The sequence below is a fragment of the Ambystoma mexicanum genome, chromosome 12, assembly GCF_040938575.1.
Source record: "Ambystoma mexicanum isolate Mex_15411 chromosome 12, UKY_AmexF1_1, whole genome shotgun sequence".
Classification (NCBI taxonomy): domain Eukaryota; kingdom Metazoa; phylum Chordata; class Amphibia; order Caudata; family Ambystomatidae; genus Ambystoma; species Ambystoma mexicanum.
Genome location: NC_090936.1, coordinates 1,236,545,501 through 1,236,572,374, shown reverse-complemented (window position 1 = coordinate 1,236,572,374; position 26,874 = coordinate 1,236,545,501). Strand labels below are relative to the sequence as shown.

The window sequence follows — 26,874 nt, the reverse complement described above, 5'->3', positions numbered from 1 at the left end:
GTGAGAGACCTTGTTGCTAGCAGCTGCAGTTAGAGTACTTGCTGATAGCAGCTGCTGTAAGAGGCTTTGCTGATAGCAGCTGCTGTGAGACACCTTGCTGCTAGCAGCTGCTGTGAGAGGCCTTGTTGCTAGCAGCTGCAGTTAGAGTACTTGCTGATAGCAGCTGCTGTAAGAGGCTTTGCTGATAGCAGCTGCTGTGAGACACCTTGCTGCTAGCAGCTGCTGTGAGAGACCTCGTTGCTAGCAGCTGCTGTGAGAGACCTCGTTGCTAGCAGCTGCTGTTAGAGTTCTTGCTGATAGCAGCTGATGTGAGAGACTTTGTTGCTAGCAGCTGGCATGAGAATCCTTGCTGATAGCAGCTGTGGTAAGAGGCTTTGCTGATAGCAGCTGCTGTAAGAGGCTTTGCTGATAGCAGCTGCTGTGAGACACCTTGCTGCTAGCAGCTGTTGTGAGAGACCTTGTTGCTAGCAGCTGCTGTTAGAGTACTTGCCGATAGCAGCTGATATGAGAGAATTTGTTGCTAGCAGCTGGAGAGTGAATCCTTGCTGATAGCAGCTGCTGTAAGAGGTTTTGCTGATAGCAACTGCTGCAAGAGGCTTTGCTGATAGCACCTGCTGTAAGAGGCTTTGCTGATAGCAGCTGCTGTGAGAGACCTTGTTGTTAGCAGCTGCTGTGAGAGCCCTTGCTGATAGCAGCTGCTGTAAGAGGCTTTGCTGATAGCAGCTGCTGTGAGAGACCTTGTTGTTAGCAGCTGCTGTGAGAGTCCTTGCTGATAGCAGCTGCTGTGAGAGTCCTTGCTGATAGCAGCTGCTGTGAGAGACCTTACTGATGCCAGCTAGCTTCGAGTCTTTCTGTGCAGCAAGAAAGTGTAAGCTCCAGTCTTGTCCAAAATCCACAGGAGCTGCTGACCCCCACAAACCTGCCTGAGCGTTTCATCTACAGCTGACTTCAACCACAACCTAACCCGAAACACCACTGTGGGGAAGAGGAAGTGGATAAAATAACAAACAATAGCTCCTTTTTCTCTTCACTTGTGGTCATTGACCTGCAAGGCGAGAGAACAAAAGCTACGTCAGATTATAACTACTTCCTTCCCATCATAAAGTAAACCTCCTCAAGAAAATGTCCACCTACCCAAACCTTCTTATTATCTGTTTTCCTCCGCTAGGTGCTAGGATGAGGTGGTCAGAGCCCCAAAACCATTAGCCAAAATAACTCTGACCCAAAAGCACAGACATGGTGTCAATTTGGAGACTAGAACAGAATTATTACCCTAAACAACAAACTAACTGTACCTAATTATTTTTTGTACTACTATTGCTTCTGATTTTCTTGAGGGAAAACATTATCTTTTGGTGGGCTGCGAGTTAAATGAATCTGTCACCTCTTTGCTGTGAGGGCGTGTATCACTGTGCCTGTTTGTAAAGCTGTCACATACATGTGGGTTTCCTTCTCACTACCGTAGTTTGTCATAGCCACCTGTATTCCAATTCGTGCTGATGCCGGAACACTAGACAGTAGTCTCTCTCTCTCTCTCTCTCTCTCTCCCTCTCCCTCTCTCTTCTCTCCCCCTCTCCCCCTCTCCCCTCTCCCTCTCTCTCTCTCTCTCGCTCTCTCTCTCCCTCTCTATCTCTATCTTGTTTTTGCATCATTTCATAAAATCTGTTTCAACAGCGTATTTTGACTGAAGAATCTACTTGCTTTGGACTCTTTGTTTCACCGTATCTGTTGTTCAGTTACACACTCAATTTGAATAGGACATTTACCATTTGCTCAGGGCTGCGCAATCATTTAGAGGTGACAATTTCAAGTGTTTCTATACACACCTTAGGCTGTCCTTAGAATTCCTTCTTAAATGCCCTTCTCCCATCGGGCAGGGGGATTCTCCCTTTTGTTCCTCTTGTAGCACCAATCTCCCCTGGAAGGAGACGCACCGGTGTGCAATACCTCTCCTCCACAGTACCACCAAGACACTAAAGGAACACCAAACTAAGGTCGGTGCCGGAATCTGAGGCAGAGAAGATTGGTATTAAAATCCCCTTGCCCGCTCTAAAACTTAAGGGGCAAAGGAAAGGTTTCAGTAGACCATAGACAAGACGTCCTCCTTTTGAGATTTTTTTGTTTTAAAAAGCCACCCTTGCATGCTGCATTTTGTCCTTTACATTTGCACCCCGCAGCGCAAATGACGACAACTTGGCAGCAGGGTTCTGCTTACGGAAATGCTCCCCACCATCAAATTGTGTTAATGAGCAAAATGAGCACCAGAGCCTTAAAGTATCTCAAATGTTAGAAATGATGTAGGGCTGAAGGCTGTCTGCTAATGCAGTCCTCACAACTGCCCTGGATGAGTCAGAAACCACGGGAATTGTAGTAGCGGAGGGGACAACTGTTAAAATAGCACCCTTGGCTAGGAGGGTCAGCTTGGCTAGACTACTCGATATATAAGGGGAGGAAAGCCAGCGGCTGAAGCTTTAGAAAAAGAAAAATAGGAACATGAAACAATTATGAGTGGGACCAATCACAGGCAGCAGTGGGTGAAGCTTTAGAAAAAGCAGAAATGGATTAGGAGACTATTACCTTTCAGGACAAACCCCAGGCAGGCTCAGGAGTAAAGGGGATTCCCAGCAAATAGGCTGCAACCCCAGGCACCTACACACCCGACATAGGTGCATGCTATGGAAACCAAAGCGCACAGAATCAGACTGCATCTGGGGTTCAGAGACAGTAGAGACATAGCAGAGCAGGAAGTAGAGGTCACGCCCCAAGTGGGGCGGCCTCTGCTTCAAATTGCACCATATAGTGGAGGTCTCGCACGCACTGGTCTTAAACGTGTTGAAAGGGCAACCTTCTCTTAACATGGCCAACTGATAGCCCTGCACCAGCGTTCACAGAGGCACTGCCACCTGGATCGAGGCGCCCCTCACCCTGCCGGTGGCATTTCAATCATCTTCAAATCTACTTTAATATTCTCTGTGATTGCACTATCACGCAATTTGGGCATGGAGGCGCTTCTCGTGCGGTTGGCAGTGGGTGCCTCCTACTCCATACACTTTCTGATAGTATATCGTCCTCCGTGCCCCTATTCCCCATTCTTAACCCCTTTTCTAGACTTGGTGGCCTCTCTTAATGTTAGGGTTGCCCATCCAGTGATGCTAGGAGATTTTAACCTTAGATATAACGCCCCACTCACTTCCACATTGGCTCAGTTCTTTGAGTCCATTACTGACCTTGGGCTCCATCAATCTATATGACAAGTTACTCATGACTTGGGCGGCATTCTTGATCTTATCTTTTCTGCCGAATCCGCCATTACTGTGGCCTCGCCGAGAAAAGTGCTATGGTCTGACGGCTGGCTGATATCTTTTAAAGTGCTCTGTCCCCGCCCAGCCGCTACTATCTGTTCGGGCAGTGTCATGAAACGCAGTTGGCGCACTGCCATTCTCTCTCTAATGGCATCCTCTATCAACCAGGAGTGCCGAAATACCCCCTTAGCTGATCTAAGACCTTTGAGGCTGCCGCCGATCTGGTGACCCCTCTTAAAACAACCCAGCAGCAGACACACACATCTGCACCTTGGTATACGGACGAGCTCAAAGCAGCTCACCCGAAAGCAAGGCAAGCTGAGCGCAAGTGGCGCCTGTCCTATCACCATGAAGCAAACTGGTCTATCGTCAACTCACTAGCGAATATCACGCACTTATCCGTGCCTCATAGCAGTCTAACTTCACGTCTAAACTGGAATCTGCACTTAAACAATCCAAAGATCTTTTCTCTCTCTGTGGTTAAGTCTTTCTCTTCCTCCACTAAGTTTATTCCTACCACCAAACCCACTCAACAACTCTGCGACTCACTATCTGAGTTTTTGTTACTAAGATTACATATATCCATAGTTGTATTGAGTCTTCTGCCCCAATTCCGGCTAATTTTACTGCAGTTGAGGGCTCCACTCCTCACTCTTCAGCATGGTCTCATTTTCCTGAGTTCTCCATGGAAGATGTTTCTAGAGCAGCTAGCCTATTGAAGTCGGCAGCCCCCTCTGTCCCGGTGCCTTTGAAGGTACTTAAAGATGTTAGGCCCTCTATCATTCCCTGGGTTACCTCAGCAGTTAATCTTTCTTGCCAATCAGGCATAATTCCTAACAATCTTAAGCAGGCAATGGTTATCCCCCTGCTCAAAAACACATCACTGGACGCTTCCGTTCTTGCTAAATATTCTCCCATCTCACTTCTCTCATTTCTTATGAAACTGTTGGAATCTTTGGTCTCCCCACTACTGTCTTCCTTTCTTGAGTCCTCTCTTGTCTTTGATTCCTTTCAGTCAGGCTTTCAACCAGGACATGGAACAGAGAGTGCCCTCGTCAGTTGTTGACGATATTGCCATGCTGATTGACCAGGGTGGAGTGGGTGCCCTGATATTGCTTTACTTGTCAGCAGCCTTCGACACTGTCTACCACTCCATCCTTGTGTCCCGCATGGGGGCAGCAAGCCTCTGTGGCCCAGTCCTGGCATGGTTCTCATCCTTCCTGTCTGATAGGAGCCAATTTCTTTCTCTCCCCCATTCCAAACTTCTTCCTCCTCTCTTTCCCGTGGAGTCCCTCAGGGTTCTGCCTTCTCCCCTGTACTGTTCAACATCTACGTTCAGCCATTGATTCATCTCGTTCGCATCCCACAGCTTTCAGTGATACCCATATGCCAATGACACCCAGATTTTGGTCCATTTAGATCTTGACCAGTCTGAGGTGTTCTCCCAGCTATGTGAGTGCCTACTGGCCGTAAGGGGCTGGATGAACAGCAATTGGCTGAAACTTAACGGGGACAAGACTGAGTCACTGGTGGTGGGTTCTTCCCCTGACTCTGCTTCTTGATATTCCTCCTTCTGGCCCACTGCTTTTGGTGTATTTCCTACCCCAGTGATGGTAGTTAAGAATCTGGGGGTTTGCCTCACTCTCTATGTCTGCTCAGGTGAATGCTGTATGCAAATCTGGGCACTTCTTACTACGCGTGCTCCGTGGAGTACTACCGTACCTACCTACCCATCTTCGGCCTCGGGTTGTGTCCTCTATTGTTACTAGTCGAATTGACTATTGCAGTGCCTTGTATCTGGCTCAGCCTCTTGGTCTAATTCATCGGATGCAACGCCTTCAAAATCTGGCAGTTAGGGTAGACACCTCTACCCCTTATGGGTCACACGTCGGTCCTGTGCCCCGTTCCCTTCACTGGGTACCAGTAGCAAAAAGGATCGTATTTAAGTCTCTGTGTCTGGTGCACAAAGCATTCTACCATCGGGGTGCCGAATAGCATCAAGATAAGTTTCAGCTCTATGTGCCTGGTCGAGCCCATCTTCCGCAGCCGCACACTTAGTGGCTATCCCCAGATTCTGCCGTTTAGGAACTGGGGTTGCGCCTTCTCAATCTCTGTGGCTGAACTATCGAATAACCTACCCGTTGCTTGCAGGCAGGTTGAGAACCACTTACATTTTCACCATTTTTTTAAAACCCGACTTTTTAGGTTCTTGCTAGCCTTCTGCTGGTTGTGTCCTCCACGCCATGATCCCCTTGGGTGACCGTGCGCAATACAAATTATGATAACATAACCTTTTGTCAACCCACCAATACAGATCACCATTAAAATAGATACATCTCTAACTGGTTGGGGGCCCCATTGACCAGACCTCACAGCTCAAGGGGCATGGCAACTTCCACTAAACCAACAGCACATAAGCGTACTGGAATTTCTAGGTGTCAAAATGGCACTCCGCGCTTTCCAGGGTCAGCAAAAGGTGGAAGAACATCCTTATTTCAACAGACAGTACAACCGCCATGTTTCACATCAACAAGAAGGGTGCAACACACTCTCTAGAGTTGTCCAAACATGCATAGAGCATCTGGAGGTGATGTTTCCAAATTAATATACACCTTCAAGCTCAATACATTCCCGGGGAACACAACTGTCTAGCAGACAGCCTAAGAACAATTGGGATACAGTAACATGAGTGGGAGTTCAAAACAGATGCACTGATACAGATCTTTGCACAATGGGTTCCGTCAACAATAGGCCTTTTTCTCAACGGCAGAAAACACAAAATACCTACGTTACACCTCCAGGTACCCACAGAATGGATCCCTAGGGAATTCACTATGGACCAATTGCTCAGGGATATTTGCTTACACTTTCCCCCGACACCTCTGTTACAGAGAATAGTACACAAGATGCACTAGGAGCACGTGATAGTGCACCCATGTGGACACGCCAAACGTGGTACTCTCATCTATTGGACATTTCTCTGTGCCCACCAATAAAGATGGTATACACGCATTTCGCCGACCTACTTTTAGTCGTGGTACTTTTCATCGCCGGATTTTACATCGCCAGAAACCCCGTTTTTTTTATTTTTTATTTTGGGGGTGTTTTGTTGGGGTTGGGGTATTATTATAATAGTAAGGGGGGCCTGGGGGGCTTTATAAACCCCCCATACGATGATTTGACACAATGGGCCTCATTACGAGTCCGACGGTAGCCCTGTCGGTGCTCCCGGCGGGTTGCCGCCGCACTTGTAGCATTTTACTGGCACCTAGCTTCCCGGTGCCACCGGGAGATTACATGTCCTGGCGGACCGGCAGTTAGGTGCCGGTGAAATGTTAGCCCCCATTCCCTATAGGACTCCATGGGAATGGGTTCAAGGAAGCGACGGCACCGTGAAGAGTCTGCCTACCGTGGCCGATGCGCCTGGCAGAGTCAAACCTGCCAGGCGCAGCGGATCCAGGAGGCAAACTCGTAGTTTGCCGGTCCAGAATCAAGGGTGCCGGTGAGCTTATCAGCACCCACCCTTGTTTCGGGACCGACACACTTGTAATGAGACCCAATGGCATAATTAAATCACTCACCCACCCTCACACAAACAACTTGGCAGCTTGGGCATTTGAAGGCGTATGAAGGTGGCGGTGGGTTGGAAGAGAAGCAAAGGGCTACCAAAGCAAAGGACCTTTACGATGTATGAAGATTTTAAAGCAGGCACAAACATCCAATACTAGCTACTTCTATTTAAAAAAATTCCAAACGTTCTGAATCTGGTGCACATAAACAAAACATCAGTCCTATTAGCTGTTCCCCGGCAAGCATTCTAGCGTACCTCCTTCATTTACTAGATTCTGTGCTGTTTAAAAAAAAAATTCTTTGAACATGTATCCACAAAGCAATACATTTGCATCTCAAAACACAGAATACAGAACAAGCTAACCCCCTCAACCCACTATCTCCACCACCCACCCACCCCCTCTGACAGGCTAACAACAAAGACTAAGCAGGGCGGCACAGTTACCCAGTACAGGTCCTCAGGTGAACATCCGTTATTCAGTCAATCACGTTGGTCCCCAACACTATGAGTTCTATCCAGCCCCAAACCGTTTTATCGCAGTAGCATCTGTCACACACCCCATGAGTTCATTCACTTGTACTTCTGCAAGAAGGCCGTCCATTCACCCTCCCTCATGTGCTTTACATCCCTAAGCGATTCTGTGATGACTTCCATCAAGTAAAGGTCCTTTGCTTTGGTAGCCTTTTCCTTCTCTTCCAACCCACCACCAAGCAAGCTTTGCCGGCAAGCAGCAGGAAGTGGGGAATGTGCAGTAGTGCCAGCCATTCATTACCCACCTTAGTTAAACCAAAGAGCACTACCATATATTGCAGGGGCCTACTAATTCCTTCTGTTAAGACGGCCTGGGAAACCCCAAGTTACACAGTGGATCAGGAGCCAGAAAACCCCAGACTCAATAACGGAAATAGACAAAGTGCAAGGCAAAACCCAGCTTTATTAACATCCAAAAAAAGCAGGGACAGCACACAAGCATTCACAGCCGTCACTCTCAGCGTACTCATCAAAAGCAGCCGTTTCTATACTCACTGTTTGTGATAACTGACATCATACGGTAACCTTAGCTACCAAAACCTATGCGTTATGTGGATTGGTTAAGGGGATTCACTACATACATATGCATTCTATTAGGGGTTAAAATTCTGATTGAGTAAAAACAATCTGATGGCTCCTCCTGAGACCACCTCTAAAATAATAATAGTAAAAAGACATCATCTCTACAACAAACTATAGGCATAATGCATACTGGGTGACCTGACATCAGGGGTTCCGATTGGTTGGCTTCTTACTGACCAACCTTGGGCAACTGACAGGTCGTCAAGACATGAGCCAGACAGGAGTAGGGGTAGAGAGGTCCATGGAATGCTTTCCTTTCAATTAAATAAGATACCATCCCTTATTCCTAGACCATGGGCCAGGGTGATCTCTTTGTAGTTGTCTCGTGCCTGGAGATGTGTCTAGGGAGTGAGGCAGGTGTCCTATCTGTATCTGTTGCTAATGAATTGAATTGATATTTCATTTCAATCGCTCTCATACACAAGTGTTTCAGATCCCGAAAAGGCAAGCAAAGGGAAACAGGGGAGAACAAAACAACGATCTTACTAGGCCCAGTGACATTGAGAACACGCAAGTGCATGGGAGAGGGGGAGGGGGGAAAGTGCATGGAAGGGGGGAGAAAAGGAGAGTATGGAGCAAGTGCCGGACGTAAGGCAGCAGACTGGGTAGGTCTGATAAGTGCCGGAAGAAAAAGGGGGGAACTGTATGGGTACAGATACAGACCCCAGTGCAATGGGTGGCCCGGAGGCAGTGCGGGAGGCTGGCAGGGTGAGCAGGTAACTGGGCCCGGAGGACAGAGGGTGGCCGGGTGCACAGTGCCGAGGGAGAGCAAAATCAGCAGGAGAGAGGGGAGGGGAAGGCAGAAGCGAAGAGGAAGGTCTTGAGGTTCTTCCGTAACCAGAGATGGTTCTCCTCAAGTTTTAGAGTGGCAGGGAGGCTGCTCCAGAGGGAGGCCCCAGCCAAAGACAGAGATCTACCCCCAGCTTGTTTCTTTGAAAAATTACTGACCCTGAGGAAGTTAGAGGTAGAGGAGCGGAGAGCTCGAGAGGGGAGGTATATGCAGAGGGATAGCTAAAGGTATGTTGGACCCAGGCCCCAGAAAGCTTTTTGGACAATGCAGAGGGTTTTGAATTTAATCCTTGTGTCAACTGGGAGCCAATGGAGAGATTTCAGAGCTGGAGAGATACGATCCCAGGGCTTGAGGCCAAGAACAAGTCTTGCAGTCCCGTTGTACATAAGTTGCAAAGAGCGGAGAGAAGAGGCAGGTAGATTTAGAAAGAGCCTGTTGCAATAGTCCAACCTAGAGAGAACTGGAGTTTGAGAGACAGTGAGATTCTGGGGGAAAGAGAGGAAAGGCAGAGTACCTCTGAGGAGGTACAGTAGGAAGTTTGACTTTTTTGAGACATCAGCGATGTGGGCGGAGAAGGAAAGTGTGGCATCAAAGGTGACCCCGAGGCTCTTAGCCTTGCAGGTGGGGATAAGAGGAGGGCCAAGGGAGGCCAGCCAGACTGTGAGGGGATAGGATGGTGAAGGTGTGCCAATGAGGAGAATCCCAGTCTTGCTGGCATTCAGACAAAGATAGTTGGTGACGCACCAATCTTGAATGGCATTTAGGCAATCAGTTGATGAGAGAGGTAGAGGAGGTGGCCGAGGGCAGCCTTAAAATGGCATCAGCATAGCACTGGAAGTTTGAGCAGAAAATGTCAATGCAGTGGGCGAGAGTTGCCAGGTATTGGTTGAAAAGCCAGGGCAAGAGGTTAGACCCCTGGGGGACACCACAGATGGAGAGGAAGATAGATGATAGGAAGGACCTAAGTTGGCCCTAGGGGGGGGTCAATCAGAGAGGAAAGAGGTCCACATTCAAGCCTATGTCTCTGCGGCATCTAACAACTCGGCCGAACTCTTTAAAATCTGCAAGGAGCTGGCCAATCCTGCTGCAGTCTCTACATCTCTTATTGCCTCCCAGGCTCTCTGCAATGCCCTTGCCTCTCACCTTATCTCAAAAACCCAGGACATCTTGTCCACCCTCTCCTCCACTCACTCTCCTCTCCCCGCTCCGTCTGTACTTTCTGACCCTCTTTCAGCCATCCCCCCACCCTCCTTCTGGTCCTTTCGTCTTTTCTCCCCTAATGAGGTCGCTGGACAAGTCCGATCTATGAAATCCTCGTCAAAACAGGTCCATCCCTGTTCCTCTAAAACTATCAAGGACCACATTGATACCCTCGCTCCGGCCCTTGCTGAATTTTGCAACCACTCCTTTGCCAAAGGATCCTTCCCCTCCCCTCTTAAGCACCCCTTAGCGGCGCATCCTCGTCTCAACAAACCCACAGCTGATCCTTCTTGTCTGGCCAACTATCGCCCAATTTCCATTACTCCCTTTCTCGACCACCTCCTGGAAAAACTGTCCGTCTCTCAGTTTAACCTTAATTCCGGTTCTGTTGACTGTCTCCATGACCATCAGTCTGGCTTCAGAGCTGCCAGAAGCACGGAAACTGCTCTCCTGAACATCCGTGAGGATCTGCTCTCCAACCTTGACTCTAGCATTCCTTCTGTCCTCATCCTACTCGATCTCTCCTCTGCCTTTGACACGGTCAACCATACCATCCTGCTCAACCGTCTCTGTGATAACCAGGGTATCACTGATCAGGCTCTGGCCTGTTTGACCTCTTTCCTCTCTGTAGACAGTGTCAGAATAGACAGTGTTCTTCAGTTTTGGGTCATGTGTGGTGAGGCTGTGTTTGGAATTATTTCACCCTGCATTTATTTGGAATTTAGCTAATATTGGTGCGACTGCTATGGTTTTGATTACCACTGGGGACACTCTTGAGTTATTCTTCATAGAGTCTTTAGCATATTTTTGTCCTGCACCTGGCTTACAAAGGTTGGCTGTGCTCTACCAGGCTTTAATTAAACAGGGAGTATTCTTCTTATGCTGGAAATTAATATCTCGTGCCTTCTCTGTAACATTCGGACCCTCCCTAATTTCTCAGTAACCTTGGCTCCAGTTGCTAGCTACTGTCTAAGCTCTGCACCGATCTGTATTTCTGTAATTACAGTATTTTGAGTTCTTATGAAGTCGTAAGGCCTTTCATTTACGTAGAAGCGTGCTGCCGCTTCCATTTTGCCCATTACTATTGCTTTTCTATGTTAGTGATCTATATTTGGGCCCTTGAGACTGCTGTTTATTCCGTTAAATTGTGCGAAACCCTGATCTCTCCTCCACGGGCTGCAACTATGGTTCAACTGTCTGCATTATTATCGCAGCCGTGAGCTGCTACTCTCTTGCATCTGGGTCTTGCCGCTGCCACAGTGTCTTGCGGTGACGTCGGTCGTGTTTTCTTTTTCGGCTTTACTCGTACACAGCCTGTGCATACACCGCCCTTCAAGTGCGATGATTTGATGCTGCCTCTAATTTTCCTGCATATTCGAAGTAGCCACATCTTGTTTCACGTCAGGCTTTCAGCTTCTGTCCATCAATGCTCCCCCTCTTCACACGTCCATTGATATCTATATATGTGTGCAAATGCACCGTGTGGTCACAAACCAGTACAGGATCATGTAGGATCGGCAGGAGTTCAATGGCGTGCCATCCTACTGCATGGCCCTGCAGCCATGCCCCTCTGCGTCCTATGAATAGCATTAAATGGTTGCAGAAAAGCTGCCAAAGGAGCAGTTGGAATGAAAATAGTAATAAATGTGGATGCTTACGTGCACAAGTATACCCAAACAGATGACACACCCCATGCCCAAGCAGTGGAAAGTACTTTCGCCCCTCCAGGATCAACGTTTACTTGTCCTCGGGACTCTCACAATCAAACAGAGAGTGCATTTTTCGGCTGAACGAACCGCTAAGTAAATAAGACCTGTAAACACGCGAACAAACCGCTAAGTAAATAGGGCCTGTAAACACGTGAATGAACCGCTAAGCAAATAGGGCCTGTTAACACACGAAACAGAAGCAGTCCACTACAGCAAACTGTGCCTGTACTCACGAGACACAAAGGCAGAATACCAATCCTGCTGCATAGTGGGTATCAAAAAACAGGCCCAGCTCCAGTGCACCTGGTGATACACACAAAGTTTGCGCGGCTCTAAACAAGTTGCCTATGACATACTGTCTATCCTGAAGGATCAAGGGACCAGGGTGAATTACTACTTATCAGTGTAAATGGGTAGCACTCATACATCCTCTTATAAGAAACTGCCCTAAGCTGCAATAATAGACTCAAGAAGCACAATCTTAGAGAAGTGAAGTGGCGCTTTTCAGAATCTGCCGGAAGGTTTCCAGTGCAGCATTGCCGCCCCGCCCCGCCCCTCTCAATGTGGCAGTGGAATTTATCTTTAAAGGAGCCCGGGTATTGCTCTTTGGGCGGGCTTATCAGGCGGTTCACCTGCAGACACTGAGAGTCAAGGTGGATGCGGAGCAGAGGGCCCAAGTGGATAACGACTGAAGTTTAAGACGTTGCTGATACTGTCTGTACGCCAAGTACTCCTAAGAGCAAGCGGTGGGGGTGCGGCAAACCTGCCGGTACTGATAGTCTGGCAAGCGGCGGAATTAATACGCCTGAGAGGTGCAATCACTGAAAAAGGTGCAAGACACGAGACAGCGATAAGCCATGGCATCTAAAACCCATAAGAGCAAAGGAAAACAGCTCATTTTAGAGGCATGCACCAAGACTGCGCTCCCAGCGGAGAGCCCTGCCCAGGCGACCTCGACATCCCAAAGCGAGCAGTCACTTGGGGAACGAGATCAACAGATTCTAGCGGCAATAGCATCTCTAAAGGAGCCTCTGGAGGCTAAAATAGAAGCCATCAGCATCGATGTGAACTTGCTAAAACAATATGTGGAGGCACTCGTTGAACGCACTGGGACGCTTGAAAAGTCAGTGGCAGAGACTACAAGTAGCCTTAAAGACACCATGAAAGAAGTAAGAGTACGGGAATAACAAGGGCATCATCTCGAGACAGAGCAGAGGATGCAGAAGGCCGGGCTGGACGCAATATTGTAAGACTTATCGGGCTTCCAGAAGGGGAAGAAGGAGCCAACCCGACGGAGTACATTGAGTCCATGTTGCAGCAAGAAATCAATCCAGGCGCCCTCAGTCAAAGCTTCACGATAGAAAGGGCCCACAGGTCGATGATGAGAAAACCACAGTCGGGATCCCCGCCGAGGCCAATAATAGCACAGATTTTGAACTACTGTGATAGAGAAAAGATCCTTGAATACTTTTGCAAAGGTTGAACGATCGATTGAGGGTCTGCTACAATAACAGCATATACGGACTACACCCTGCAGGTTCAAAAGCAACTAATTAACTATATAGTGGTCAAGAGAAGATTACGAGCGGCTACTCTGAAGTACATGCTGTTGTATCCGGCTAAACTGAAAGTGATTCATAAGGGCCGTGCCATATTTTTCGATAATCCCGACGACGCACGCAAATGGATGGACACGCAGAATTTGCCAACCGAAGCAGAGGCTGATCCAAGTAGTCAGGAATAACTACAATTATAAGGCTGCGAGAGCCTGTAATCAAGAAACTAAAGTTGCTAAATTCAGGAGCCAACAACGTGGTGCTTACTTAAGATCGCACTACGTAGGAGCATCATACACCCAAGATTGCATTGGTTTGCACAGATACTAGCGATTACGTATCCGCCTACCGCGCGTTACGCACCAGGACATGTCCCTGGAACAGAGGCGAGACGTGGGGAGGTCTGAGCACAAGGGATTGAGGCGGGCTATTGTTGGGGTGGGGTGGATGAGGGAGTTGGGGTAGTTAAAGGGAAGTTAGCCTAGGTGTCCACACGGAATATACTGAACGTGAATGGTATACTGATGGTACAGATCAGAAGTTTTTAATGTGATGGGGGAACTTAAAATAGTGTCTTGGAACATTAGAGGCCTTAGCAGTTATATCAAACATGATAGGGTTATGACTTACCTTAGGCATCAGAAAATTGACATCGCCCTCTTGCAAGAAATGCACCTTGCAAAAGAGAAACAGGCTTCTCTCACAAAAAAATGGAGAGGCACGACGCTGGGCTCATCATATTCTGCTTATGCCAGAGTGGTGATAATATGGGTGGCACCGTTGGTTACTTTGAGGGTGCTTGAGACGTTCCAGGTTAAAGAAGGAAGGGTGTTCATATTGCCAGGTTGGTTCGAGCACAGAGAATTCTGTGTTATTAACACATACGCACCTAACCAAGAGACTGCAGCTTATTTCTGCAGGTTATACCCTCTAATAAGTCCACACAGAGATGATATACTGATATGGGGTGGCGATTTTAACTGTACGCTTAACCCTACACTAGACAGATCCGATGACAAATGTATACACCCTGCCCCCTCCACCAAAGCCTTGGGTACATTATTGCAGGCATTTAAACTCTCAACTATATGGCAGACTCTACACCCTCACGCCCATGGATACTCGCATTCTACCGCTTCCCAAGCCCTGTACACTAGATTAGATTATATTTTTACGGGTGAGGATACTTTGGGTGAATTCAACACGCCGGAATACAAAGCACAGGTATTGTCAGATCATGCCCCGCTGTTGGTCACGTGGTGAGTTTCCCTCCTCACGAGCATGCATCCCAACTTGGAGACTTAAGAGTGAATCTCTGAGGGAAGGAGTGCAGGATTACTTTAAGTTTAATGCACGGAGTGTGGCGTTAGCAGGCACGTTATGGAAAGCCTTGAAGATGGTGATCATAGGGATTGCAATTGCCAAGGTGAATGGAGTTCAGACTGCAATAGAGAACGACTTAAGCAAGGGAGAAACATTAACGAGAAGAGTGATACACCCGACGTGAGCACCCAGGAGGCTATTGCCCTGCGGCACAAATGTTTAGCACACTGGGACAGATTGGGTAAATTAAGTTATAGGAAATATGTGGAATGACAGCACGCCGAAGGTGACACACCGGGACGTTTGCTAGCCTGGTTGTATAAAGGTGAGACTGAGCGGAGCATGTTTCGGGCAATCATAGATAGGAATGGGGAGACCTGCGAAACACAGCAGGATATAAAAAAATATGATTTTTATAGGAAATTGAACAAAGAGTCGTCAGAAACCCTAGTGTCAGAGATAGAGGAAGCTCTGGCGCTATAGATCTTCCAAAGCTAGATGTAGAGGAGGTGGACAAGCTTGAGGCTCCTATAACCAAAGAGGAGTTGGAATGTACTATTAGATGGTTGACGTCAGGCAAGGCTCCAGGCGCGGACGGACTACCCAGTGAGTTCTATAAAGAATTTATGCCAGAGATCACTCCCCCATTATTGGCCATGTTGAATGAATCATTAGATAAACAAATATTGCCCCTGACATTGAGAGAATCAGTTATAGTCCCGCTACTGAAGCCTAACAAACCGGATACCGAATGTAGCTCTTACAGACCCCTCTCGCTACTTAATCAAGACGGGAAAATACTGACGGCCATGATGGCTAATAGATTGAATCCTGTAATTCACAAACTCATACACCCGGATCAGTCAGGTTATGTCCCAAATAGTAACATCACATGCAATCTGAGACGATTGCACCATATCATCAACCAGACCCAAGACAGCACCCAGCTCATGGCGGAATGCTTGCTGGATGTGGTCAAGGCATTTGACTTGGTTAGGTGGCCATGGCTTCTAGCGGTGTTAAAAAGTTTCGGTATGGGCCCCACCTATATTAGATGGGTCAAGCTACTGTATAGCAACCCAGTAGCGAAAGTCAAAACAGGCACCACGATATCAGAACAATGGAGGCTAAGCAAAGGGACGAGACAGGGCTGCCCTTGGACCCCTCTGCTATTTATATTGGCCTTAGAGCCGTTTACTTACGGAAAGAATATCATGAGGCAGGCATCAGAATAAGGGGTGGCACACATTTGGTCTCCCTATATGCAGATGATGAGCTTATTTACCTGCAACAACCAGAGACTAACCTACAATACATACTAGATGTGCTTGAGCGCTACGCAGAACTTTCTGGGATTGCAATAAGTGCACAGAAGTCAAGTTTACTCCCCCTAGCAGGGTATAAGAGTAGACCCCGGAACGCGTTACCAGAATTACTGATCAAATGGGAAATGGACACATTTAGATATCTAGGGGTACACATCTTTCAAATCCCCAAGGTAGAACATGCGCAGATCACGCTGAGAGCGGTGAATAAAATAGAGAATTCCAAGACTCTATCTCTACCTCATTCTCCCAACTCGGCTGGCTCCCTTTCCTCCCACAATTGAAATTCCAATTCCTCTGCCTTGTCTACAAATCTCTCCATGACCTCTCCCCCCCTATCTTTCCTCCCTCCTCTCATTCTACTCTCCCTCCCGCTCTCTCCACTCAGCTGACCTATACCTTCTCACTGTACCCCCAGCACCTTGTGCCTCCCCACGCTTCCGCTCCTTCCAACTCTTGGCACCCCTTGACTGGAACTCCCTACCTCTCCCTATCCGCTCCTCCCCCACCTACTCATCTTTCTGCTCATCTCTGACAGCCCTTCTTCTCCACTCCCCCCTGACTCTCCTTCCCTACCTCTCCCCCCAAACCCCCCCCCTTCTCCTTTTGAGTAAATTGTTCTATGTACTGTACCAGTGGTTTGTTTCAAGTTTGTAAATATGCTTCTTCTTTTGTACTGTTGTTATACTGTAAAGCGCTTTGGAGTAAAGCGCTATATAAACTCAATAAACAAACATAAACACTTCAACTCAAGTTTTTTCATTGAATTTCAAGGTTTTTGTTGCATTGAACTATTTCAACTTAACTTTCTCTAAACTAAAGTTTTTGGTGTATATATAGGTTAAAATTTAAGAGGTATCAGGAAACTGTGGAGGCAACAAAAGCTACAAGTGTTCTGTGCCTTCTCTGCCAGAGTTTGAAAGGGGACAATGGACAAGTGGTTTGGGCGCTGCCAGTGGCGGCAATTAGGATTAGATAGAAATGTTAGTCAGTCATTTTCCAGATCAGTATCTTTGGGGGACAGGAAGTCTAATTGTAGCCCTGTTTTGGAGCGAGGAAGTCAAAGGTTGTAGTTTGTTGAGTTTTACCCTCCAGAACATTAGGTGATAATCACCTAAACCCTGCAATTGGAAGCAAGTTGCCTTGATGAATTGTTTGATTTCTGTCGCCTACACTTGTGATCTATATCGAGTTTCACTGTCACTAATGGAAGGTGTATTTCTCTCTGCTGACAGGTGTACCTGCAACAAGGGCTACGTGGGGGATGGTCGAGAGTGTTACGGAAGCATCCTGGAGCGCCTTCAGGGCCTGAACGTTGATGTTGGCCCTTGGCAAGGAAAGCTGACATCTGCCATAGCACTTTTTTGTAGGTCCTGTTGCACATTTCCAGTGTGGATCGAGTAATTATGAAAAGGATACTGCTTTCAAAACGCACCTGCATTCCCTTCCTTGTATATTAGGCTTCTTTTCCTGGTCTGCTTCATCGGCGCCCCTGGATTCAGGGCAATATGTGTTATTACTTTGTCTAATGCCTGATGACAAGCCATAGTCATTTCCTAGCTGTACCGGGAGTATCATATGCCGATCTAGCCATAGTCATTTCCTAGCTGTACCAGGAGTATCATATGCCGATCTAGCCATAGTCATTTCCTAGCTGTACCAGGAGTATCATATGCCGATCTAGCCATAGTCATTTCCTAGCTGTACCGGGAGTATCATATGCCGATCTAGCCATAGTCATTTCCTAGCTGTACCGGGAGTATCATATGCCGATCTAGCCATAGTCATTTCCTAGCTGTACCGGGAGTATCATATGCCGATCTAGTCATAGTCATAGTCATTTCCTAGCTGTACCGGGAGTATCATATGCCGATCTAGCCATATTCATTTCCTAGCTGTACCGGGAGTATCATATGCCAATCTAGCATGCCTCTCTCTCTCTCTCTCTCTCTCTCTCTCCCTCTGTAGCTCTGGGAGCTCTCATTCTCTCTCTGTCTCAATCTTAGGCCTCTGCCTCTTGCACTCTCTCTCTCCCTCTTCCCCCCCTCTCTCTGTTTCACTCTTAGGCCTCTGTCTCTCGCACTCTCTCTCTCTCTCCCCCTCTCTCTGTCTCACTCTTAGGCCTATGTCTCTCTCGCACTCTCTCTCACCCTCTCTCTCTGTCTCACTCTTAGGCCTCTCTCTCTCTCCCTCTCTCTCTCTCCCTCTTTAGCTCTGGGAATTCTCATTCTCTCTCTGTATCACTCTTAGACCTCTGTCTCTCGCACTCTCTCTCTCTCTCTCTCCCCCTCTCTCTGTCTCAATATTAGGCCTCTGTCTCTCTCGCTCTCTCTCTCTCCCACTCTCTCTGTCTCACTCTTAGGCCTCTGTCTCTCTCGCTCTCTCTCTCACCCTCTCTCTGTCTCACTCTTAGGCCTCTCTCTCGCCCTCTCTCTCTCTCTCTTTAGCTCTGGGCGCTCCCATTCTCTCTCTCGCCCTCTCTCTTTCCCCCCTTCTTTAGCTCTGGGCGCTTTCATTCTCGCTCTCGTCCTCTCTCCCCCCTTCTTTAGCTCTGGGCGCTTTCATTCTCTCTCTCTCTCACTCCTAGGCCTCTCTGTCTCCCCCTCTCTCTGTCTCACTCAGGCCTCGGTCTCTCGCACTCTCTCTCTCCCCCTTTCTCTGTCTCACTCTTAGGCCTCTCTCTCACTCTCTCTCGCCCTCTCTCTGTCTCACTCTTAGGCCTCTCTCCCGCCCTCTCTCTCTCCCCGTCTTTAGCTCTGGACACTCTCATTCTCTCTCTCGCCCTCTCTCTCTCCCCCTTCTTTAGCTCTGGGCGCTCTCATTCTCTCTCTCGCCCTCTCTCTCCCCCCTTCTTTAGCTCTGGGCGCTTTCATTCTCTCTCTCGCCCTCTCTCTCTCCCCCTTCTTTAGCTCTGGGCGCTCTCATTCTCTCTCTCACTCCTATGCCTCTCTCTCTCCCCTCCATCTGTCTCACTAAGGCCCCTGTCTCTCGCACTCTCTATCTCTCACACTCCCCCTTTCTCTGTCTCGCTCTTAGGCCTCTGTCTCTCTCTCTCGCCCTCTCTCTGTCTCACTCTTAGGCCTCTCTCTCGCCCTCTCTCTCCCTCTCCCCCTCTTTAGCTCTGAGCGCTCTCATTCTCTCTCGCCCTCTCTCTCTCCCCCCTTCTTTAGCTCTGCGCGCTCTCATTCTCTCTCTCGCCCTCTCTTTCTCCCCCCTTCTTTAGCTCTGTGTGCTCTCATTGTTTCTCTCTCTCACTCTTAGGCCTCTGTCTCTCTCGCTCTCTCTCGCCCTCTCTCTGTCTCACTCTTAGGCCTCTCTCTCGCCCTCTCTCTCCCTCTCCCCCTCTTTAGCTCTGAGCGCTCTCATTCTCTCTCTCGCCCTCTCTCTCTCCCCCCTTCTTTAGCTCTGGGCGCTCTCATTCTCTCGCCCTCTCTCTCTCCCCCATTCTTTAGCTCTTAGCGCTCTCATTGTTTCTCTCTCTCACTCTTAGGCCTCTGTCTCTCTCGCCCTCTCTCTCTCCCCCCTTCTTTAGCTCTGTGCGCTCTCATTGTCTCTCTCTCTCACTCTTAGGCCTCTGTCTCTCTCGCCCTCTCTCTCTCCCCCCTTCTTTAGCTCTGTGCGCTCTCATTGTCTCTCTCTCTCTCACTCTTAGGCCTCTGTCTCTCTCGCCTCTCTCGCTCTCTTGTGTGCAAGAGTTACCTTTTCAGGTTCCTATCTTTGCAGAAAGTTGTGCGACCAAAGACACATCACTGCTATCTTGAACGGGTGTGGGCAGTTGTTTTTTTATGGTTAACATTAGAATGAAAGGCAGTCACAGAGGCATCCTCCGAGGTGGCACCAGTGTGGCATTCGGAGTGACTGTGTGTGTCCTGCTTGAATGTCACCAGCACACTGAGGACCCGACTCATGGCATTTTTTGTACGATTCAAAGTGACTTTGCACTTCCGACACAAACCCTGATTCATTGAACTGTGCAAAGTGCGTGCAAAGTCAATGAATAGTAATTTTTGCAGTACACAATTACTTTGCACAGACTTTGCACTATAAAAATACACTTTGCACAGTTCCATGAATTAGGGTTTGTTTCGGCAGTGCAAGATCACTTTCCAGCAACAATTCCATGAATCGGGCCCTGAGTGTGCATTGTTGGATAATGACATTTTTTTTAAATTCTTTATTTACATTTTATCAAACAAGACTACATAAATCACTTAAAATAGAACAATCATACTACATCGCATATAAAGTCTACCAATACTAACAGCATGAGAAAAGAAGAAAGAAGGGGGGAGAGAAAAAAAAACAAAAAAATAGTACGTACTCAAAATGCATCCCAGACCTTAGCATGTAAGTGCAATTTTCCCAACCTGCTGTAAATCACTTTTTCAAGAGCCGCCAAAGAAACCATCTCATCAACCCAATCGTCTGAGTTAGGCGGGACCTGAGATTTCCACCCCCTCAAGATCATTTTCTTGGATATTGACGCTCCCCTGAACAACATATTTTTCTCAGACATGGATAAATCCTCAATTAAGACATCACAGCCCAAAACCATCATCTTAAAATCCAAATCGATACTGCAATTCAGGACCCGCAGCCACATAGTACAAACCTCCTGCCAAAAACCCCCGACCCTGACACAATCCCAAAGTAAATATTCGAGAGTGCCAATTTCCACACTACAGCACCAACATACACCAGAATCTGACATGCCCCTGCTCTTGAGCCTCTCCGGGCACCAATACACCCTGTTGAGAATTTTATTTTGCCTAGAGCGCGCACACAAATTAATCGATCAGAGCCTCACATTTGCACACAACTCAAGCCACATATCAGTAGAGATCTCACAACCCAGTCTTTTACTCCATTCATCCATCAGACCAATATTCCCTCTGTAGTTAGCAGCAATCCGGCGATACACTTTGCTCACAATAGACTGAAAGCCCACCGTGAAACATTCCAGACTCACAGACTCATTCCCATCAATCTCACCAATGCATCTCTTCAATTTCCTGTAGTCTGCAACTGAAAGATTTCCAATAGTGAAATGTGAGCATACCACATCAAAATCAACCCTGTAGACATCACTAATCCAATGAACTCCCCCAACAAACCATAACGGCCATAACATAGGTCTGCCACCCTCTGTGATTGCTTTATTAAGCCAAATCGAGGCCGAAGGTGATTTCAAAGCAATTGATCCACACATATCATGAAATCTTTTCCACACATCCCTCAGAAATTCAGTCAAAGGAAATCTCCTACCACGTTTGCTGTCGTAAGCATAGCTCGTGGGGCAAGAGGGCCCAATGAGCTTGCCTCTGCCACTGCCCAAGCACTCGGAGAATCACTCAGAAAAGGAAGCAAAAACTGGCAGGAGAAGGCTAGATGATACGCCCTAAAATTGGGGACCCCAAGCCCCCCCTCAACAGGCAACTGCAGCTTCCACAATTTTAGTATAGGAGGTTTCCCATCCCAAAGGAAGGATTGTAGAGTCGCATCAATTAATCTCCAGTAACATACACTAACCTTCAAAGGGAGCATACTCAAAACATAGTTGATTTTCGGGGCTGCAACCGTCTTCAAGGCATTCACCTTGCCCCAGAATGATAAACGCAAAACCGACCACTTCTGCGTTGAAGACTTCAGCTCACGACAAGCCTCGCCTAAGTTCACTACCACCATATCACTCACAACTGAAGTCAACCAAATCCCCAAGTATTTTATTTTGCGTAAACACCATTGAAATCCATAACCAATCACCAATGATTTAGCACAACTCCCCGTAATTGGCAAAACCTCAGACTTCAACCAATTTATTTTAAATCCAGCCACCACATGGAATTGATCCAGGATGTTCATCAAAGATGGCAAAGAAATCTCCAGATCCCGTAAAACAAATAAAAGGTCATCTGCATAAAACCATGTTTTCTGTTTAACCCCATTGAAGGACACACCTATCAAGCACAAATCACCCCTTAAAGCAATAGCGAGTGGTTCGATGGCCAGCACAAACAGTAAAGGTGAAAGTGGACATCCTTATCTGGTGCCCCTCCAAAGACTGAAAGCTCCAGACAACAAGCCATTCGTCTTAACATCCGCTGTGTGACGAGCATACAAAAGGGAAACCCAAGAAATGTATTCATCACCCAGATTCATTGCACTCAGCACTGAAAACATATATTGCCAATCAACACGATCAAACGCTTTTTCAGCGTCAAGAGAGAATACAGCTATGTCCTCATCCAAACTCTGGGCCTGTGACATGGTCAACAAGAGTTTCCGAATATTGCTAGACTTTCTACGATGTTTGACAAAGCCAGACTGATCTGTGTGAATAAGTCTTTGAATCACTTCCTCAATGCGCAAAGCAAGTATTTTAGCCAAGATCTTGTTATTAGTATTTATTAAACTTATCGGCCGATAACTGGAAGGTAAGACACTATCCTTCCCTTTTTTTTAGAAATACTGAAATGGTAGCATGACTGGTTGATTCTGGAAGCAATCCCACCTCCTTGGACTCAATATACATATCTCTCAAGAGCCCCAATGCCGCTTCAGGAAGAATCTTAAAAAACTCAGCTGGTAAAGCATCAGGCCCTGGTGTTTTCCCAGAATTCAAACCGGAAATAGCAGTCCTAATCTCATCCAAAGTCACCTGACGGCTCAGACCAGCCATTTCTTCATCAGAAATTCTTGGAATATTCAAATTATCAAAGAAGCAGTCACCACGACCAGTAATACCAGCCTCATTCTCATACAAGTTCATGTAAAAATCCTTGAAAACAGTATCAATCTCACGTGGATCAAAAGTGATCACCCCATTCAAAACCTTTATAGATGTAATGGCCCCTTCCGAAGCCTGCTGCCTTAGTCTGTAGGTGAGCCATCTGTCACATTTTTCTCCCTTCTCAAAGTAGGCACATTTGATCCTATATAAATCCTTATCAGCTCTAGCACCCAGAACATCATTCAAATCCTTTTTCAATTTCTTTAATTCTCTTCTCTTATCAGTGTCATTTGGATCAGTACCAAACTATTCATCACCTCAGCAATATGGGTATCAATTTCCAACTGCACCTTTGCCAATTTTTTCCTCCTGCCACAGGGTAAGCCTAAAGTAATACCCCTCATCGTGCATTTGAACGCCTCCCATGTAACATTCTTACTAAGCTCATCTGATCGATTCTCTTTCACAAAGCATTCAGCCTCAGACCTGATTTTCTCCAAAATAACCTCATCCTGAAGAATAGAGGTATTCATCTTCCATTGAAAGGTCCTACAGCGTTCAAAATTCAAAGACAGGCTTAGAAATACAGGTGCATGGTCTGTGACTGCGATACAACCAATTCGACAACTCAAAAGATTCGTAGTCGCCTCACCAGCTGTAAAAAACATATCAATCCTCGAGTATGTATTGTGAGATCCAGAATAGAATGTGTACTCCTTGGAGTCAGGATGCTGTAACCCACAACAATCCTTTAGATCAAAATCCCTAATCAGTGCTTGAAATGAGCACAAATGTGCATCCTTTCTCTGTATAACTTTACGTCCAGTGCAGTCCAGAGAAGGATCACCAACCAGATTAAAGTCACCACCAAGAATGATATTGGGGGAGTTCAAATCACCCATTTTTGAACAAGATGACATGACGGATATAATCATCAAGGGACCTCAGAAAGATCCTGTTCTCCCTTTCCACAAGGCCCTTCAAAGGACTGTGGAGAAAAACTGGGAGAAACCAGAGAGTATTCCTGCTGCAGATAGCACTTTTCCAAAAAAATATAGACCGGCTGGAACGGATCCTGAATATTTGAATAAACATCCGACTCCAGAGTTTAGTCATTCAGGCAGCATCCACTTCAAAACAAACTGCTTATCCAACTATCCCTCCAGATAGAGAGGATAAAAAGTTCATCCCTGGGCACGTAAAGTTTTCACGTCAGGCAGTATGGCACTTAAGTCGGCAAATGTCACCTGTACCCTAGCCAGGTTTACCCATCCCCTGTGGGATTGTATTTCGGCGGCAGCTGATCATATTCCGGAAGGCGAGGAAAGGGAAGGCTTCCTGAATATAGTCAGACGGAAAGGAAGCAATGGGGGAATGTCTCCAGTCTGGACTGGATACTGCTGATAGTATCAGCAGATCCATGGCTGCAAGCGTTGTGCTACGCAGATTTGCGTGGTTGAGGAAGTTGAGGTTTGCACCAGACGTGCAAGCTAGACTCCTCAACATGCCCTTTGATGGCTCGAGGCTCTTTGGCAGAAAGGCTGATGAAAGCCTAGAAAAACTTCAGACCTCGAAAGCAGCAGCTAAATCACTTAGCGCCTCTTTGCGCGACCCTCTAAAACCCTATTCCGGCTCATTTTCCTGGAGGGGTCGTTCTTTTCGATACTACTCCTCTTTTGGTAGAGGAAGAGGACAGGCTTCTCAAAGGGGCAAAAGAAACTTCCCTCATGGAGCACGAGGAAGAGGTGCAAAATCAGCCTCAGGAGCGGCATCTGTACCCTCAGCCACTCCTGCAGCCGCCTCCAAATCCCTCTGAGACCTTGTTACACAAAACACCAGTGGGAGGCCGGATCTCTCAACATCTGAAGGAATGGGTGAAGTATTACCCCAACCCATATACTCAATTACCCTGGTCATAAGACCCCTGTACCCAGCATCTGCATGCTCTGCAGGATCAGGTCTGGCGAATTCTGGGGATGTGTCAATTCCACTGGCAGAATGTAGAGTATCACTCAAGTCTCTCATTCTAGATTCCTGACCAATAAGTTCCTCAGGAACTTGTCTTGTACCATAAGAAACTCTGAAGCAGATTCTTCATAAATTGCTGACATAGACTTGAAAAAGTCTGATCTGGGCAATGGAGTGAATCTCCTTTCTTCCTCTACTGTCTGCGTCGAAGGAATTGATAAATCCTTTGAAATTGTCGAAGGGATCTTCGAAGACTTCGAAGACTTCGAAGATGACTTCCATACTGGCGTCGAGGATGTTTTTGGTTTTGGAGTCGAGGGTGTCGACGACTTGTGTTTTTTGTATGGCACTGGAGAAGTGCTCGACTCTCGAAGAGTCTTCGATGGATTTACGTCGACTCGAGTTCTTTTAGATTCCTTTTCGCTACCGGTCTTTGCCATGGTAGTCTTGGACTTCCCTTTGTCGTCCAATGGAGCGACTTTAGGGGTATGGCTTTTTCGAGGGTCTTTCGAGGGGGTCGGGGCCGCGTTCTCAAAAACCTCCATCATCTTTTTGAGGAATTCTTCCCACTTACTGGGAGAATCCGATTTAGTCGGACATCGAATTTCTTCGGTCGACTCTGAAGAAGAAGATGATGATGAGGGAGATCCTAGATCGAGATTCTTTGAGTGCCTATGGCGATCCGATTCCTTCGAATCAGTCGCTTTCTTATGTCTTTTTGACATAGCCTTCTCAGAGGCTTCCCTCCCCACCGACAGTTTACCTCTCCTCTCACGAAGAGCTTTCTCGGTCATGGATTGATAGGACCCGCAGTCGTCGGTTCAGTGACTGGAACCGAGACACCAGAGACAAATCCGGTGGGGATCGGTGATCGACATTTTAGATCCACAATCTACACACTTCTTGAACCCCGTCTTGGGTGTCAAAGGAGTTGAAGATGACGACATTTTCTTCACAGAAAATAGAAGCGCGCAAGAGGAAGGTCGGGTTCTCCATCCAGAGGTCAAGACACTCAACCTTCACGCATGGTTTCTGAGAGTTTGAGATACAAGGATTGGGATCTTCCGGATGACATAATGGAAATCTTGCTTTGGCCAGAAGACCAGCAACAAAATCTTGGTACCGATGTCGCTGGAACAGGTTTAGTAACTGGTGCAAAGACAAGGATGTGGACCCTTTTCAGTGTGGCACCCCAATGGTGCTTTCTTTTCTATTACATCTAGCTAATCTGGGGCTCCAGATAGGAACAACCAAAGGATACCTTGCTGCGCTGTCCATTTTCAAGCGCTCCTCAGAAGAGGTTTCATATTTCAAAATACCGTTAATCATTCAGTTCTTAAAAGGGCTTACTAATGTATACCCTCCAGTACCTTTTCATGTACCAACTTGGGATTTAAATTTAATACTAAAATTCTTGACTTGCATACCTTTTGAGCCTCTGCATTCATGTCCATTGAGGCTTTTAACTCTAAAAACTGTCCTTCTTGTGGGTCTATCATCAGCCCGCAGTGTTAGTGAACTACAGGCTCTCTCATGCAAACCACCATATACTATTTTTATAAGGATAAGGTAGTCCTTAAAGTTAAACCTTCGTTCTTACCAAAAGTAGTCTCGGACTTCCATTTGTCACAAAAAATAGTACTACCAATTTTTTATCCTCCTCCTCATCTGGGCAAGGAAGAGGAGAGACTGCACAGACTAGATCCCAAGAGGGCTCTTAGTTTTTACATCTCAAGGATGGCTAAAGTGAGACAAGATGACCAACTATTCGTGGGTTATACTGGTCATAAATTAGGCTTATCTGTAACAAAACAGACCATTTCCCACTGGATCATATTAGCCATAGTTGAATGCTACAGATTAGTGGGAAAAGAACCACCAGATGGGCTTCGTGCCCATTCTACAAGGAGAATGGCTACTTCTGCGGCTCTAAAGAGGGGAGTCCCGGCAGCAGATATTAGTGCAGCTGCAACCTGGAAAACAATGCATACTTTTGTTAAACATTAGTGTTTAGACACTGCCTCCTCTAGTGAGGGTTTATTTGCCAAGACAGTTCTGCATTCTGTCCACGAAAACTGAAATTAGTACTCCCGCCTCCAAAATTGCTACTGCTATGGGAGCCTATCACAAGATGAGGAATACGTGGGAGGACACAATCCATTCGAAGAACAAGTTACTTACCAACTGTAACGTTCTTTCGACTGGATGTTCCTCCCACGTATTCCTCATTGACCCTCTCATCCTACCCCACAGTACAGTTTACGTTTTCTTACACTTTCCTCTCACA

The 26,874-nt window shown here is 47.1% G+C and overlaps 1 protein-coding gene across 1 annotated transcript in view; it reads left to right on the top strand.

Annotated features, from left to right (window-relative positions):
- The window catches only part of STAB2 (stabilin 2), a 1,783,079-nt gene that overhangs the window by 319,584 nt on the left and 1,436,621 nt on the right, over positions 1-26,874 (top strand). The window contains exon 10 of the mRNA XM_069629923.1: positions 17,125-17,255. Coding sequence (XP_069486024.1) covers positions 17,125-17,255 — 131 coding nt within the window. The remainder of the gene's footprint in view (positions 1-17,124; positions 17,256-26,874) is intronic.